This window comes from Phyllobates terribilis, unplaced genomic scaffold, assembly GCF_046119375.1.
Source record: "Phyllobates terribilis strain yellow unplaced genomic scaffold, ASM4611937v1 Scaffold_11__3_contigs__length_659146591, whole genome shotgun sequence".
NCBI lineage: Eukaryota > Metazoa > Chordata > Amphibia > Anura > Dendrobatidae > Phyllobates > Phyllobates terribilis.
In genome coordinates this window covers 512,206,474-512,225,649 of record NW_027362771.1, presented here as the reverse complement: position 1 = coordinate 512,225,649, position 19,176 = coordinate 512,206,474, and the positions used below count along the sequence as shown (strand labels likewise).

At 43.3% G+C, this 19,176-nt stretch overlaps 1 protein-coding gene across 2 annotated transcripts in view; it reads left to right on the top strand.

Moving 5' to 3' along the window:
• The window catches only part of ARHGAP25 (Rho GTPase activating protein 25), a 134,733-nt gene that overhangs the window by 20,535 nt on the left and 95,022 nt on the right, over positions 1-19,176 (top strand). The window contains exon 1 of one of the 2 annotated variants that reach the window (XM_073653645.1): positions 1,975-2,094. The exons of the other annotated variant lie outside the window; for it this stretch is intronic. Within the exon in view, the coding sequence (XP_073509746.1) occupies positions 2,085-2,094 (10 nt within the window). The 5' untranslated portion in view covers positions 1,975-2,084. Of the gene's footprint in view, positions 1-1,974; positions 2,095-19,176 lie in introns of those variants that run through there. 2 annotated transcript variants of the gene reach the window in all.

Sequence of the window (19,176 nt, the reverse complement as noted above, 5' to 3'; positions counted from 1 at the left end):
TCAAATGTATCCATGGGTTCTGTGATAGTCAAGGGAGAAGATCTGCATTCCTCCAGCCAGGGCCATGGTCCTTTAAGCTGGTATCCTGTAGAGCTGTCACGTAGAGTGTTCCTGGCTGTGGTTTTGTAAAAGACTTCGTAATACGGAGGCATATCCCCCTTATATATTTCACAACTGTCAACTTTCAAGCCAACATCCACAGGTCAAGGATCAGGGATGATGATATTAACTCATACTGTTGAAAATCCACGGCTAAACCCCCAATGTTGACTTGCAAACATTGAAGGATAAACTATAAACATCCAAACAATGCAAGTCAACAAGCTGCTTGGACTTATACAATGATAATCAACAGATTTAGCAAAAATCCATAGTACAATGATCCCAAATCCCTGTCTTGCAAAGCTAGCAGACAATGAGTTGCAGTAAATATCAACTCAAGGGTCAACATCCAGGCTTATACAAATAACATTCTGTGCTTCTTGACCAACCAAAGAAAAACACATAAATTCAAAAGTCAACATAAAGATAATAGTGTATTTCTCCTGGCCTACTGAATTTATGTCTGGATAAATATTATATGCCATTTGTATGCCCATATTGCCATAGGCGCCAGTTATTATTATTGTCAGTCTCCATTTCCTCTAGTTTTATTAAAAGATCAGTAGTATCCCTGATATGTGAGGTTAGTGACATTACGTATTGGCAAAGTATCTTATCCAAATAGACCAGGAGCAGAAACAGATAGAAGAGGGCCCCCTGTACAAGAACAATATATAGGCCATTTGCAGTCCAATAGCTCATCATAGTGCACAATTCCACCTACTCTGGAGCCGGGAGTGGCTTCCTTACCCCTTGGCATCTGTGCGGCTGCACATGTTTCACCATTGGTATGTCGACCCCTGAGATAGACACTGCATTTTTGGGTAACTATGTCAATACGTAGACATTTGGCTATCCCTTTAAGGTAGTGGTGCACAACTTGTAGCCTGGAGTCCACGTGCAGCAGGCAAAACTCTTCTGTGCGCCCTCAACCATTTGTCTAGGGTCTGGTCACATGTATTTTCCATGTCATGGAGAAGACCAGTGGCACGTATTTCTGTAAGAACCTGGAATTATGATGGGAGGGCTATGTACCGAAATATGGCTTACCCAGAAATGTTCACAGTCCTGACTCCTAAATCACAGAAAAGAGTAGATGAGGTGAAGGCATAGCCAAGCATGAGTATGGTTATATTCAATGTAGTTTATGAGAGAAGGGAAAGACATGACTGTTTCAGCATCTGACATATACTACAATGTAGAGGGCTGAATGCATGGTCTTTCTTTCTGGACTACAAACTATGAGAAGGGCTCCTCTACCTTCCCGATAGGTCGGAGTCCTATAAATGGAACCAGCACCTATTATATCCTTTATGGCACATACTTTTAATATGCAGTAAATGTCCCAAAAAGTAATATTTTGATAATATTGCGGCCCATGGGGTTGACTTGATCTGACAATGTGGCCCTTGAACCCAAAAAGGTTGTGCACCCCTGCTTTAAGAGGTTCTAGACGTTTATGCACTTTCAGAAATAAAGCCCTTTTATTAATATGGTTTCAAGCTCATTACTGAATGGATCTGTTGGAACCTGAGGAAGGACCTATAATACCAGCCGTACTGATTATCTAGTGTCAGCCAATCTTGTCGATATCAACAGATTTGACCTACAGTCTAATGTGTGTGAATGTCTCCGAAAATTGATTGTTGGGGAAAATATCAATTGAATTATGCATGTTTCTGGTGCAAAGCTCTGCTTTTCTTTAATAATTTTTTAGAACAAGCTGTAAGTCTGACTGCATGCCACCACTAGGGGGCAGTAACTGCATAGGATTTTACACTGCTAGCACTGACTAAATCCATGTGCGGCGTGCTCCGTCCTGTGGCAACTTTATATAGTCACAATGACATGTTAACAAGAAACAGTAAGCAGGTCAGCCATGTACGGGACTTGCAGTAGTCGTATGTCCTGCCCTGATGGTCAGTGACTTCCAATATCTGAGATGATAATCAGATCCACCGCTTTTTCACATTCGCAGAAAAATGGAAGGAGGTAAACTTGTTAGAGTGTGGGCTATCTGAAATGTGTCCCCATTACTCTTCTGTCAGCGTTGGTCCTTAGACTGGGTATTCTTTGTTTTCGGTACAGATATGAGCCCTGCTGTCTGTATGTATGGGTCACTGAAAGGGTACGGTCACACCCCTGTCTTCTCCACATCGGAGGAAAAAGTCTGATCAAACTCTCATCAGAATAATCAGAGTGTCATCAGTTTTTCTCGGATGTGGAAAGAAAAAAAAGAAGTTTATCTACAGTCTGTGAAAATCTGACCACACTCGGGTGACATCTGAGTGCGGTCCGATTTTTTTTTTATATACAAACCCATAGAATTGCATTGATGATTTTGATCCGACATTTGTTGGACGTGTCTCTGAATTTTTCTCTTTAGACTACTAAAGGAAAAAATCGGACATGTGCACAGCCCCATAGAATATCATATGTATGAGTGCTATCCTGGAAAACCATAGTGAAGAAAGAGAAAATAATGAAGATGACATTCATTCTTTCTCTCTCTCTCTATCTCTATCCTCTAATCTCTAATCTCGCCCTCGCCCCTCAGGATGTGGACCCCTGGTATATATAAATACATGAGATAGTTCTTCTGGCTGTATGTAACACAATGCAAAGACAAGGATGTCTCCCCCTGCTGCCTGTTCTGAAAATTGTAACAGACACAGACAAACTTTGAGCCAAAGATTTGAAAGCATATACAGTCATGGCCAAAAGTTTTGAGAATGACACCAAAATGATATTTTCACATGATCTGCTGGCCTCTGGTTTTTATTAGTGTTTGTCTGATGTTTATATCACATACAGAAATATAATTGTAATCATATTATGAGTACCAATAGGTTATATTGACAGTTAGAATGAGTTAATGCAGCAAGTCAATATTTGCAGTGTTGCCCCTTCTTCTTCAAGACCTCTGTAATTCTCCCTGGCATGCTCTCAATCAACTTTAGGACCAAATCCTGACTGATAGCAGTCCATTCTTGCATAATCAATGCTTGCATTTTGCCAGAATTTGTTGGTTTTTGTTTGTCCACCCGTCTCTTGATGATTGACCACAAGTTCTCAATGGGATTAAGATCTGGGGAGTTTCCAGGCCATGGACCCAAAATCTCTATGTTTTGTTCCATGAGCCATTTAGTTATCACCTTTGCTTTATGGCAAGGTGCTCCATCATGCTGGAAAAGGCATTGTTGGGCGCCAAACTGCTCTTGGACGGTTGGGAGAAGTTGTTCTTGGAGGACATTCTGGTACCATTCTTTATTCATGGCTGTGTTTTTAGGCAAGACTGTGAGTGAGCCGATTCCCTTGGCTGAGAAGCAACCCCACACATGAATGGTTTCAGGATGCTTTACAGTTGGCATGAGACAAGACTGGTGGTAGCGCTCACCTCTTCTTCTCCGAATAAGCTGTTTTCCAGATGTCCCAAACAATCGAAAAGGGGATTCATCAGAGAAAATGACTTTGCCCCAGTCCTCAGCCGTCCACTCCCTGTACCTTTTGCAGAATATCAGTCGGTCCCTGATGTTTTTTCTGGAGAGAAGTGGCTTCTTTGCTGCCCTCCTTGAAACCAGCCCTTGCTCAAAGAGTCTCCGCCTCACAGTGCATGCAGAAGCACTCACACCAGCCTGCTGCCATTCCTGAGCAAGCTCGGCACTGCTGGTAGTCCGATCCCGCAGCTGAAAAAGTTTTAAGATACGGTCCTGGCGCTTGCTGGTCTTTCTTGGGCGCCCTGGAGTGTTTTTGACAACAATGGAAGCTCTCTCCTTGAAGTTCTTGATGATGCGATAGATTGTTGACTGAGGTGCAATCTTTGTAGCTGCGATACTCTTCCCTGTTAGCCCATTTTTGTGCAGTGCAATGATGGCTGCACGTGTTTCTTTAGAGATAACCATGGTTAACTGAAGAGAAACAATGATACCAAGAACCAGCCTCCTTTTAAAGTGTCCAGTGATGTCATTCTTACTTAATCATGACTGATTGATCGCCAGCCCTGTCCTCATCAACACCCACACCTGTGTTAATGGATCAATCACTAAAACGATGTTAGCTGCTCCTTTTAAGGCAGGACTGCAATGATGTTGAAATGTGTTTTGGGGGTTAAAGTTCATTTTCTGGGCAAATATTGACTTTGCAAGTACAGTAATTGCTGTTAAGCTGATCACTCTTTGACATTCAGGAGTATATGCAAATTGCCATTACAAAAAATGAAGCAGTAAACTTTGGAAAAATTACTATTTGTCTCATTCTCAATACTTTTGGCCATGACTGTACAGCAAATCTAATACAAAGGTGTATATATACTGTATATACTGCATTACCTCACATAGTATGGTGCCCTGACAGTGAATTTTCCCAGACAGTATGATGTCCTCTCCATCTGCAGCATATTTTTCTGCAAAAAAAAAGTCTTAAAAAGTTCAGCATGTTTGCAAGAAAAATGTTGCAATGTGTGACACCCACGTTAAGTTTCTTTTTTTTGCTTTATTAATTCTTTTTTGAATTGTGTAAACCTCAGAAGACAAATAATTCACTTTTTTTTCTCCCATCAGGAGGCTTTTACTCTTATTCTCATTTCGGCCAATGCTCTCATATCTCAGTGTAGCCGTACCTATGTGAACCTTTTTATATAACACAGTGTTGAGGAAAGGCTCCGTTTGATCTAGAAACGTGTCAACTTTACCTTTATGAACTAAAAAACTACTCATTGAAAAAAGAGTTTACAGTACACATCTATTCATGATACATGTGGGAGCGTCGCGGCACACCAAACCCCATCAAAATCCTGCAATAAACTCGTACTGATCAGCGGATCATATTGGATCCGGGCAATGGTCATTGCATCGGCTCCCTGGTTCATCTTATAAGTAAAGGTGTGTTCTAAACACAACACTGAAAAGTGAGTATTCTCAGCACTAAAAGGCAGCTATCATTTAATTAAGATGGATTCTTGCCCTATGAAGCGCTTTCCCTATCTTTTTCATTTAGGCCTGGTATGGCATCATATTTAAAAAGAAAAAGGGCGATAAACAATGGTCAAATGGTTACTCCTGTGATGTGGATCACACGTCACTGTTACGTAATAGTAACATACCATAAGTTTGATCCAGAAACGCGTCAACTTTATTTTTATGCATTAAACTACTAAGTGTTTGTAGTACACATCTGTCCAATACACACATGGGAGCAGCGCGGCACATTGAAGCCTATCAATTTTCTGCAACAAACTCCTAGCAGTACTGTGAACAATTGTGATGCTGAGATATTTAACCAGAGAATGTCCTCTCCTACACAGCCGCACAGCCTGTGGCTCACTGTCAGGGTTACTGCCTCCTATATACAAGGTTGTAGTGTTGACACCCAGCAGAAAAGAGAAATATTTAACTAGTTGAAACTGATGTCTAGAATGTATTACCACAGGGGAAGTGCTTTGGTTATTGTGTTGGACTTTGACATCAGCAGGCTCTGCATACAATAGATTGCATTCAACTGTGTAATGAGAACACATACAGTTAAAATCAGGGCCTGCTGCTGATCTCGCAAGAGTGCTTAAAGGGAATCTGTCAGCCGATTTTTGCTATGTAATCTGAGTCCAGCATTAGGTAAGGGTTAAAATGCTGAATTCAGCAAGGTGTCACATGTCGGGCTGTGTGCTGTTGTTCACTTAGACTGAAGCTTTAATCACCTAGTGATTATCATTGCTCAGACTACTGAAGCTGCAGCATGTCAGCACTAGTCTGACTCCGCCCCCTTCTGTGATAATGGTCAAGAGACTGTGAGAGCCTGGTGTGGGCGGGGCTAGCTTTCTCAGCTCTGCTGCACTGCTAAATCTAAAACTTCTGATTGTGTCAGAACGGCTGCACCCAGTACACTAAGTGATACATAGCTAACTAAGACCCTATAGATTCAGGGTCTCTTTGCTTACATTATGCTGCTTTCAGATGGAGTAGCAAAAACCTACTGGCAGATTCCCTTTAATAATTGTAGGACTGTTGGGAGGAATGATACTGTATAGACAGACCGGCTGCCAAGGAGGCAGAGTAACTTGCAGGAAAGAGGGCATAACTCTAATTAGATCCATTCCCTTTGCTATTGGGTGGTGGAAACTTGCTCCGATCTCTCCTTTCCAGTAGAACTATAGTACAATGAAGAGAGTTGGGTAATGAAAAGGCAACGGAAGGGGAAAACCGCATAACCGACACCATGATGAGGCATTCAATTTGATTTTTGCTATTGCTTTTCACTCTTTGGTGTATGCCATACAATAATAATAATAATAATAATAATAATAATTAATTGATCAGTAATTAAAAAGCTAGAAAACTATTAAAGAGTGAAGTGGACAGAACTTAACTCTGTCAGCTCCATACTCCACCTGCAAATATATAATATGCCCCATTACATATATTTCATATAGTATAATCATTTGCCTTGCAGACAATCACTGCACTTAACAATTTTATGTTGCACAATAGGTTTTATAGGGGGTTTCCACTACCCAGTATTATATCTGGCAGTAGCTTGATATAAGCAGTGTATGGAGTGTAACACCACCGCTCTGTCCCACTGCATAGTATCTGCTGCTGAGTAATTCAGATATATGGGGGTCAAATGAATACGAGCTGATCTGTAGTAATGACCACTGAACTGTGTGACAGAGCCATAGTGTTCCACTCCATGCACTGCTTATATCTGGCAGCTGCTAGAATTGCCAGCAGCTGATCGTTGGAGGTTCAGATGTCTGACCCCCAACAATATGATATTGGTGACATATCCTGAAGAGACGTCATCAATATCCGTTTAGTAGGCATTCCTTTAAAAAGATAATGTACAAAAATTGTTAATTCCTTTAAAAATTATTCCTTTTGTTGGCTCATTAATTTTCAGTGTAGTGGAAAATCCCATTAAAGGGTTCCTGACAGGTCCCCATGCCCTCCAACCCACCAGCATTTGTGTATTTGTTGTTACATACCCTGCCTAAACAGCTCTTTAAAAACATAAATACATGTTTAAAAAAGTTTTTATAAAGTTTGCTTTTCCTATGCTAATAAGGCCTTCCTAGTCAATGGCGTTTTAGCTGGTCATCCGGGTTAGTCTGCCACTTGGAGATCTTTTTCTAGGTCCTTTTCGTGGCAGAATGCTGGTAGGGATATTGAAGGGTATGTCCTAGATGCAGACTCAATGCTCGGGCCAAACCTCTCATCAGGCTCCAACAGGTTATCTCTTGCCTAATGATGTTCTGTTGCAGCCCTGGACCCACTTGGCCATGGACTTCATCACCGATTTGCCTAACTCTGGCAGTAATACAGTTGTGTGGGTGGTGGTTGATCGTTTTAGCAAAATGGTTTGTTTAGTCTCACTTCAAAAGTTGCCAACTGCTAAGAGCCTACCAACTTTGTTGATTTCTCATATCATTAAATTGCACAATAGTCCCAAAAACATAATTTCTGATAGAGGGGTTCAATTTCTGGCTAGCTTTTAGCATAGTTTTTTCTCCAGATTGGATATCAAGCTGTTTTTTCCTTGAGACTAATGGGCAAACTGTAAGGATGAACCAAGAAGTAGAGCAGTATTTGAGATACTTTGTTTCTTCTAATCAGAAAGACTGGGTGGTGTTTCTGCCTCCTTGCTGAGTTTGCTCTGAATAACTGTACCTTTATGGCTACCGGGACCTCACCTTATTTTTTTGCTGTGGGGGTTTTCATCCAGCTTCTGGGAGCTTTACAGTCCTCTGTGTCAGATATTCTTGCCATTTAATTAAGGTGTAGAAGGAGGTCGAAAGGGGTCTTTTGATAGCTAGTAACTGGGTCAAAAGAGGTGTTAACTGCGTACGTAGGATGGCTCCTGTCTTTATGGTGGTGCATTTTGTGTGGTTGTCGTCAAAAAAATCTACGCTTAAAGGTCACGTCTAGGAAGTTTGCCCTTAAATTTGCAGGGCCTTATAAAATTATTACAATTTTAAATCCTGCGAAGGTTAAGTTGCAACTTTCTATTGCCTGGAGGATCAATAATTCTTTCCATTCTTCCATTTTTAAAAAATTTGAGTGGACACTTGGTCCTCAAGACATAATTTAGGTAGATTTGGAGGAGGATCAGGAGTATGAGGTTGAGCGAGTTGTTAGTGTTAGGTGCCATCTGCAGGATCTTGTTAAGTGGAAGGGCTATGGTCCTGAAGATACGTAACTCCTGGGCTGACTCGGAGGATCTTCATGCGGATCGACTGGTGAGGGAGTTCTATAGGCGATGTCGGACGATGGGGTCTTTTGAGGGTCCGGTGACCCCACAAATAAGGGGGAGTACTGTCATGGCTTGGTTTGGGGATTAAATCCGGTGACCTGTTGCTTTGTGGTTGGTTCTTCTGTCTGTTGAACTATTGCTCTTTTCCTTCCCTGTCCAGATTGCTGATTGGTCCTATTGTCTTTAGTCTCCCTTCTTGGTTTGCTCCTTTTCAGGTGTTTTCCAATTTCCCATTTTGGTTTGCCCTGTCACGCTCTGGATGGGGCTTTATATATTATCCCTTCACTGCACTTCCTTGCTGGCTATATTTCAAGGTGGATTTGTGCTAAGGAGTTCCAGCCCTTTAGCAAAGGGATTTACCCTGCTAGACTTACACCGCTTATATTCTTGCTCTGTGTCTGTTTGTCTACCTTCTCAGTACCTTTTCCTTTTACCACTTTTAGGTTTCTGGAAGGTTATTCTAGTTTCATTTATTTTATTGTTTGGTTCTCTTTACAATATCCTCTCTCACCTTTTATGAACGTGCTTTAAATTTCTCACCCTGGGTCTTCGTGTCCACCTGAACACTTTCCTCACCCCTTCTTGGCAGTGTGTTGTGGCCTCCCCTCTGGTTCATCAGGAGGCATGAGAAACCACTTGATGGCCTTTTAGGGAGTCAGCTCTGAGGTGGTGTTTTTAGTTGTGTGGTTAAGGGTTCACTAGTCTGTACAGGGACCAGTAGGGTGTAGGTGCAGCTTCTCACTATAGAAGGTCTTACTTATTCCCTTTACCTGTGTGTGAGTGTCGTATGCGCATAACACATGTATTTATGTGATAGTCACTATAAAAGGCTGGTTAGGCAGGGTATGTAACAACAAATAAACAAATGCTGGTGGGTTGGTGGGTGCATGGGGGACCTGTCAGGTTCCCTTTAACCACAATATCAGTGAAGGGGAAAATCCCTTTATCCATAACTGCAGAAAGAAGCGTAAAAGAAAATGAATATAAACTTAACAGAATGATTATAAATTAATTTTGACATGAATTGTCAATGTAAGTACACCCTCCTTATCAGGTCTAAGAGATCTATTTAATAATGTGTGCAGTTTGTATTGTGAAATGTGATCTGCTTTAATAAAGAACATGTTGGATTCCTGGAAAGTCTCTTTGAAGAAATAGTTCATATCTCGGAGAGATCCAAGTAGTATCATGTGTCTCTGCTGAAAGCTTGCAGAGTGTTGAAACGTCTGTATAACAATTTCCTGTTTTCTGGCTGATAAAGATGCAGAGTTGTTAGGTAGAAATAACCACGAACAACTTTTGTTGATAAATTTCACACGAACGAATCCCTCTATGGCTCATAAATTAACAACGAGGAATAGCACAAATAATGCTAATTATGCCCCTACTGCAAAACAGTGCCCCCCACTCTAAAGAGAGCCTTGTGAGTCTTCCGACCCTAAAGACATCATGAATAATGTCTGTCTGGATGACTTGTACAAGGACAGAAGGTAAAGTTTTGCATTTCGGATAAGAAAGCAATTCATACAAATATTTATAAAATAGTAAAACAGTAAGTAAAACCGAGACTTAAAAGGACTTTGGTATCTAGAGAGTGGATGTAACATCCTCAACCGGTACCAGGCAGCTGCTGCCAAAGTAGATAAGGATTGATTAAAAAAAGACAGAGGGCCCGATTCATCAAAGCTTTCATGCCAGAATTGTGGCGTAAAAGCTTTGATAAGTTGCAAAATTTAAATGCAACAAAGAGTGGCACCAATATTTTACGAATTTTGGTGTTTTCACTTCAGTTTCTCACAGTTTCTGGGGCGTGACGAGGGCATGACGCTACAGCTCATCTAATTCATTACAAGCTGTGGCATTCCGTACACCAGAAGTCTAACTCCAGTCCCTTACTGGAGTGAGATTTCTGGTATAGCGCATTTCTTTATGAATTAGGATCATCTGGCTCCAGCTCATCCCGTCAACAGACCAACGTGAACACCACCAGTTATGATGTATCAGGCCCATAGAAGCTCACATCAAGAATAGAGGTAGTATCGTCCCAACCATAAAGCAGCATTTAGACTCAAGCATCATACATCGTGCAACCCAATGTAAATGAATAACGTCACTTGCGTCACTGTTTTTTGCACATTTTGTATTTTGACAGTGCGATCTGTAGCCGGCTTATTACTGCTGATCTGCATTAGAGCAAAAGCCATGGTCCATAAACAGCCTACAACACAGCAAAGAGATCTCATTGTTGAAAGTTGTCAGTCATGAAACAGTATTAAATCTAAAGAAAAAGGTCCGTTGACCAGTACAGTGTCACTGACAATACTGTGAATCAAGATTGCCACCAAAGAAAGCCCTACATCAAAGGGACCAAGTAGGCAAAGTGCCAACCATACTGCTCCAAGGTCAGTGTGGGGTAATTACTATAGATAAGCATAGAAGAGTATAGGTAGCGGCCGCACCTTGCTTACCTTAGGATATATAGGAGTCATACAGATAGATGAAATGAGAGATCATTGTATCTTCAATAGTTAGTTATACTGACCCCCGCAAACTTTTAAAGTTATATTCCTTTATACTAGTCGAATAAAAGTTATATTTTAGGGTCTTTAGGTTGTAGTTTTGTTGCCTTTGGCAAATAGTGCTTACAGGTAGGCAAAGTGAACATTCAGAGAATATCTAAAACAGAATAGTTTATTACAAAATCACAAAAATAACATAGCACATAATTATATTTCAAAACAGGTGCCTCTTGTGTGAGGGACTGATAAATGAGAGGCCAATGGATACAGAAACAATAATTTCATGCATCCATGAAACTAAGCAGACTAAATAGGTATAAGTAAATCCCATAAAAGTGCGAACTTGCATATAAGCAGAGCTGCTTCTATTCCTCTATATTACAATGAATAGTGCTAAATAGGACCGAGAGCAATATGGCAGATGCAGGGAATAAATAACCCACTGTAACAGAATCTTCCAGATGTCAAGGTAACATTCTCCTCTTATGAAGGCCAAGTGGCTATTAAAAGTGCCAGTGCTAGGAGAGGTAAAGAGAGCTATATCATTTTGTAAAGAATTATTTTACCTAAGATGTAGAGCTTTTCTGGTGCGAGCTGTAGCAGAATCTGTCACGCGTCCCTCTGACCCAACACGCGTTTCGTGAACACTTCCTCAGGGGGCACATTGGGGTGCTCAGGTACGCTCGTTACTCAATCGAATATTGCAGGTGCTTGAGTGCCATGCTCGAGTACCCGCCCCCCATGTTTTACGCCTGTTAAACTGCCAATAAACATGCAGGGGTTGCCTGCCATACACAGTAATGAACTAGCTATGTTGGCTACTAGAATTACTGTGATTGGCCTGCTACATCGCGTCATTGAGTCTTATATACAGTGGCTTGCAAAAGTATTCACCCCCTTGGCATTTTTCGTGTTTTGCTACCTCACAACTTGCAATTTGCTTTTTTTCCAGGGTTTGCATCAGTTCATGTAAAGAACATGCCTACAACTGTGCACATTTGGTATTCTTTTTATCGTGAAGCAAACAACAAATAGGACAACATAACTGAAAACTTTAGTGTGCATAATTATTCACCCTCTAAAGTCAGTACTTTGTAGAGCCTCCTTTACGGCAATTACAGCTACAAGTCACTTTGGATAAGTCTATGAGCTTTCCACATCTTGCCACTGGGATTTTTGCCCTTTTCTCAAGGCAAAACTGCTCCAGCTCCTTCAAGTTAGATGGTTTCCTCTCATGAACAGCAATCTTCAAGTGTGACCACAGATTTTCAGTTGGATTAAGGTCTTTGACTAGGCCACTCCTGATTTACACGTTTCCCCTTAAATCACTTGAGTGTTGCTTTAGCAGTATACTTTGAATAATTTACTTGTTGTAAGGTGAACCCAGTCTCAAATCACTGACAAACTGAAACAGGTTTTGCTGAAGAATACTCCTGTATTTCATACCATCCATCTTCCCCTCGATTCTGACCGTTTTCCCTGTCCCTGCTACCGAAAAACATTCCCACAGCATGATGCTTCAACGACCATGTTTCACTGTGGGGATTGTGTTCTTGGGGTGATGAGCTGTGTTGGTTTGGCACCAGACATAGAGTTTAACTTGGCGGCCAAAAAGTTAAATTTTGGTCTAATCTGACCACAGCACCTTCTTCCATACATGACTTCTCCCACATGACAATTAGCAAACTCAAAACAAGCCTTTGTGTGTAAGTAAAGGCTTTTTTTGCCCACTCTTCCATAAAGGCCACCTCTGTGGCGTGAACGGCTTATTGTGGTCATATGGACAGACACCCCAGTCTCTGCTTCGGAACTCTGCAGCTCCTTCAGGCTTATCTGTGGTTTCTGTGCTGCCTCTCAGAGATTGGGATATTTTTTTTAGAACCCAACCCTGACTTGTACTTTTTAATAACTTTGTCCCTGACTTGTTTGGAGATCTCTCTGGTCTTCATGGTGTTGTTTGGTTGGTGGTGCCTCTAGCTTAATGGTGTTGCAGCCTCTGTGGCCTTTCAGAAAAGGTGTGTATATACTGACAGACCATTTGACACTTAGATTGTACACAGGTGGACTTCCTTTCACTAAGCATGTGACTTATGAAGGTAATTGCTTTCACCAGAAATTTTTAGGGGCTTCATAGCAAAAAAGGGTGAATACATACAGTGAAATAAATAATTATTTGATCCCTTGCTGTTTTTGTAAGTTTGCCCACTGACAAGGACATGAACAGTCTGTAATTTTAAGGAAAGGTTAATTTTAACATTGAGAGATAGAATATCCCCCAAAAATATCAAGAAAATCCCATTGTATAAATTAGATACATTTATTTGCATTTTGCAGTGAGAAATAAGTATTTTATCCCCTACAAACCATTATGAGTTCTGACTCCTACAAACCAGTTAGATGCTCCTAATAAACTTGTTACCTGCATTAAAGACAGCTGTCTTACATAGTCACCTGTATAAAAGACTCCTGTCCACAGACTCAATCAGTCAGACTCTAACCTCTACAACATGGGCAAGACCAAAGAGCTTTCTAAGGCTGTCAGGGACAAGATCATAGACCTGCATAAAGCTGGAATGGGCTACAAAACCATAAGTAAGAGGCTGGGTGAGAAGGAGAAAACTGTTGATGCAATAGTAAGAAAATGAAAGAATGCTCAACTTAGTAGTTCAGCAGTTTAGCGGTTTCTGAAAACCTACCCAGATTTGCCTGAGCCACTTGTGAAGGTATGCCACTTGTGCACCCATTTCCGCAAATCAGCTACAGCTGCCACTGGTCTGGCAGTGCAACAGTAGCGCTTGCAAGTGCCAGCTCACCAATTGGTGTGCGATGTGACCACGTGCTTGAACTCCACATTACATATGTTGGGAAGGGTTTGTGAGTAGCAGAGGGCAGTAGTTGAATACCCACTACAACATTCCCATTGGCAAAATGTTTACAGGGTTATCCTGCTGCCCTCACTCCAAAATTTTACAGGGTCAAGAAAATCACATTGTACAAATTAGATACATTTATTTGCATTTTGCAGTGAGAAATAAGTATTTGATCCCTCTGGCAAACAACACTTAATACTTGGTTGTAAAACCCTTGTTGGCAAACACAGCAGTCAGATATTTTTGTAGTTGATGATGAGGGTTGCGCACATGTCAGGAGGAATTTTGGTCCACTCCTCTTTGCAGATCATCTCTAAATCATTCAGATTTTGAGCTGTCATTGGCAACTCGGAGCTTCAACTCCTTCCATAAGTTTTCTATGGGATAAAGGTCTGGAGACTGGCTAGGCCACTCCATGACCTTAATGTGCTTCTTTTTGAGCCACTCCTTTGTTGCCTTGGCTGTATGTTTTGGGTCATTGTCTTGCTGGAAGACCCAGCCACGACCCATTTTTAATGTCCTGGCGGAGGGAAGGAGGTTGTCACCCAGAGTTTTACGGTACATGGATCCATCCATTCTCCCATTGAGGTGATGTAGTAGTCATGTGCCCTTAGCAGAGAAACACCCCCAAAACATAATGTTTCCACCTCCATGCTTGACAGTGGGGACGGTGCTCTTTGGGTCATAGGCAGCATTTCTCTTCCTCCAAACACGGCGAGGTGAGTTAATGCCAAAGAGCTCAATTTTTGTCTCATCTGACCACAGCACCTTCTCTCAATAACTCACAGAATCATCCAGGTGTTCATTGGCAGACTTCAGATGGGTCTGCACACTGGTGACCACTGGTGGGTGCAGTTTTATTTCCTTCTCTACAATGTCATCTACTGTAGTCATAGGAGATGGGGAAATACAGTGAGAGATGACCCGGCTATTAAGGGGTGGAGGTGCCGTTCTTTTCTCTTTTTAATTTTGCTTTACATATAAGTCATTATACAGGAAATAATGTTTCCTAACATTTTTTCCTGTGAAATCCATTTTATTTTCGGTTTTGTATGTTTTATTGTCAGTCAGTAAAACTGTGTTCCCAGCGGCGACCTGGGACTCAGATATGCATCCACGTGTCTTCCTCATGCTATTGTCATTCCATTTGAGCGCTGTTTCAATCCATTTCAGTGACTTTTCCTGCCCCCCCCTTTAGGGTCTTCCGGAAAAATGCTTGAGTTTCCCATTGACTCCCATTATATTCGTTATTCGAGTCGAGATTGTCCGAGTGACCTGCTCAATTCGAGTACTGAGCACTTGGACATTTTAGTGCTCGCTCATCACTAATCCACAGTACATCTCACTTTTGGCTCCTTGATCACATAATCAAATTGACATTTTAGTGAGTGCCGAATCCGATACAACACCATGTTAGGTCATCCAAAAATTCCTAAGATAAAAGGTTCTGCCTGGTGGCAGAAACCCAGTAGCAATTCTCACTTCTTGTTTTATTTTGAAATGTTGTAACAATCAGATGCTAATAATAAACCTTGTACCGAATGCCAAGGTACATGCTGCAAAATATTAACTAGTCCAAATGTAGAAAGATCAGTGGTCAGGAGTATCAGCAACAATTGGACAGCTTGTATGTTGATTGTGCCGTTTCCTTGAGCACCTGGCTGTACATCAACAATTTGCTCTGCACCTTCTTGATCATGGACTATTATAGCTACCAATTGTAGTCTTACAGTTCTGTCCACTAATATCCGCTTCTTCTATTTCTGTTATTCAGATAACAAAATATAGCTGTCATCATTCAGACTGTACAGTCATTGGCACATTGCATTTGCCAGATAATTTTCATAGCCAGTCACTAATTTTCTTTACAATTCAATAGGCTAATAGGAGTCTGTAAAGTTATAAAGATATCCATGTGTTTTGTCTTCAACCCTATCATACAACGTTATCAGATTTGGCATTTTATCTCATGTAAGATATATAAAGTTGCATTATCTTTGGTGGAGTAGTGGTAAATGAAGTTCAATATATATATATATACAGTACAGACCAAAAGTTTGGACACACCTCATTTAAAGATTTTTCTGTATTTTCATGACTATGAAAATTGTACATTCACACTGAAGGCATCAAAACAATGAATTAACACATGTGGAATTATATACTTAACAAAAAAGTGTGAAGCAACTGAAAATATGGCTTATATTCTAGGTTCTTCAAAGTAGCCACCTTTTGCTTTGATGACTGCTTTGCACACTCTTGGCATTCTCTTGATGAGCTTCAAGAGGTAGTCACCGGAAATGGTCTTCACTTCACAGGTGTGCCCTGTCAGGTTTAATAAGTGGCATTTCTTGGCTTATAAATTGGGTTGGGACCATCAGTTGTGTTGTGCAGAAGTCTGGTGGATACACAGCTGATAGTCCTACTGAATAGACTGTTAGAATTTTTATTATGGCAAGAAAAAAGCAGCCAAGTAAAGAAAAACGAGTGGCCATCATTACTTTAAGAAATGAAGGTCAGTCAGTGCGAAAAATTGGGCAATTTGAAAGTGTCCCCAAGTGCAGTTGCAAAAACCATCAAGTGCTACAAAGAAACTGGCTCACATGAGGACCGCCCCAGGAAAGGAAGACCAAGAGTCACCTCTGCTTCTGAGGATAAGTTTATCCGAGTCACCAGCCTCAGAAATCGCAGGTTAACAGCAGCTCAGATTAGAGACCAGGTCAATGCCACACAGAGTTCTAACAGCAGACAAATCTCTACAACAACTGTTAAGAGGAGACTTTGTGCAGCAGGCCTTCATGTTAAAATAGCTGCTAGGAAACCACTGCTAAGGACAGGCAACAAGCAGAAGAGACTTGTTTGGGCTAAAGAACACAAGGAATGGACATTAGATCAGTGGAAATCTGTGCTTTGGTCTGATGTGTCCAAATTTGAGATCTTTGGTTCCAACCATCGTGTCTTTGTGCGTCGCAGAAAAGGTGAACGGATGGACTCTACATGCCTGGTTCCCTCAGTGAAGCATGGAGGAGGAGGTGTGATGGTGTGAGGGTGCTTTGCTGGTGACACTGTTGGGGATTTATTCAAAATTGAAGGCATACTGAACCAGCATGGCTACCACAGCATCTTGCAGCGGCATGCTATTCCATCCGGTTTGCGTTTAGTTGGACCATCATTTATTTTTCAACAGAACAATGACCCCAAACACACCTCCAGGCTGTGTAAGGGCTATTTGACCAAAAAGGAGAGTGATGGGGTGCTACGCCAGATGACCTGGCCTCCACAGTCACCAGACCTGAACCCAATCGAGATGGATTGGGGTGAGCTGGACCGCAGAGTGAAGGCAAAAGGGCCAACAAGTGCTAAGTGTGGCACCCCAGGGGTCTGGTTTTCCACAGTAACAGCAATGTTATGTCTGAGAGCAGGTGGGAGGTCTCTTGGTCAGGGATCCTATGCATGCCACACCTCCTGCCCAGTCCTGGGAGGGGAAGAACTTCCCCTATAAAAACCTAGGGCTGAGGCAGGGTGAGTGAGTAGAGAAGAAGCAGAGAAAAGAAGCAAATATAGGAAGAAACAACAGGAGCTCTGTGGGAGCAGTGTTACAAGGAGTCAGGGGCTGGCAGCTGCAGAGCTCGCCCTGACTGAGAAGTTATCACCGGACCCGGAGTCCGAGGCTGTGGGGACTAACTCCTATCCAGCAGCAGAAACCGACCGGCAGGGGATTGCAGGTCCTCTGGCCCAGAAACCCGAAGGCCCCGAGTCACCGGCCATACGGGTGAGCACCACACGGTACACTCAGGGACGTGGGCTACTTATACCCGCGTCTAGCAAGGTAGCCAGAAGAGTATCGTTAGTTTGGGAGGCCTACAACTCCGCCTGGCCAGGGGAGATCCCATCTGCTCAAGGACTGACCAGGCCCCAATCGCTAGCCAGTACTCCGGGAGGGTCTATCTTTGTCACCAGTAAAGACCCTGAACTACCCTGAACTACACAGTACCGTCTCTGAGTGGTTCCTGCTACCCCCATCATCCACGTCGGCTGCCCTGAGGCCATACCCCTCCCGTTGGGGGTTATACTATCACGCTGCACAATCCTACCACCGGCCTCAGCGGTCTGCCCTGCAGCAGCAGCTCCCTGGCTGCACTCAACGGGTGGCGTAGTCGTCCAACATCTACCGCTAAAACAGCGCCACTTAGTCTGACTCCCTGGGCACGGACCGGATCACCGCCACGAGACTACAACCCTCAACAGATCCGGCTCCGGGTAAGCTCCCGCGTGCGCAACGCAGCGCGACACAGGCCCAGGGGCGCGTCAACTTTTGGCGTAGTCGGCAGGATCTCGTGCCCGCAACCACCGGGTACTGCGTGCCTGAAAAAGACTGTGAAAACTTACCCGTGGTGAAGATTCCCGCCATCCGGCGCCATCTTCCGCTTTCTTCCCGCCATCGGTGGAGTTTTCCCGCCATCCGGCGCCATCTTCGGCCTTCTTCCCGCCATCCGTGGAGTTTTCCCGCCATTGGACGCCATCTTGAGGACGCCGCGCGGGAAGAAGAGGGGCGTGGACTCCGAAAACGCGCGAGAACTGAAGCCCCGCCTCACGTCCGGACGTTGCGTAAGGTCCTGGAAGGAGCCCAGCAGACGCCGACGTCACAGGAGCGCGACGGAAGGTCCTCAACCCTGACGATCCACTGCGGAGCCGCGGCCTACGGAAGAGGATCATCGCAAGGTAGGCCACGGTCCACTAGGGGGGAGAAGGATGTCGGATACGGAGGAGAGCTTCACCGCTCCAACCCCCGCCAGCGCCACCGCTGTTGCGGTCATGCCTTTCACCATGCCCTATATCCCGGCGGCAGCCTGGCTACCCCAGTACTCAGGGGAGTCACATACCCTGCAGGACTTTAGAGAAAAACTGGATAGCCTCTTCCAGGTGTACCCCCTCACAGAAGAGCAAAAAGTAAGCATCCTGGTGGCCCAATTAACCGGGGCAGCCCAAAGGGAGGTAAAGTCCTGGCCACCTGGGGGGAGGACTGTCGCAGGGATACTAACCCGGCTGAGGGACACCTTTGATACCCGCACCTCAGCCGAGATCAAGCTTAGATTCTACGGGTGCAAACAGCGGGCACATGAGAGTATAAGGGACTATGCCCTGAACCTACAAGAGGCCCTGAGAGCCATTAAGCAGACCGACCCTGACGGCGTGGGAGACGAGGACAGGCTGTTAACTGAACAATTTATAGAGGGTTTATATTGCAATGCCCACCGAACCCAGTTGCGGGCAATGGCCTTACAGGACCCTCATCTGGGATTTGCACAGTTCAAGGACAGAGCCATCCGGGTGCTCCGAGAACCGGCACCAGGTGGCGTTGTGACCCACAGACGCCCCACTACCACCTACCACCAGGAGGCGGCGCCCTTGTCGGCAGGGCCTGTGGGAGCTGATGCGCA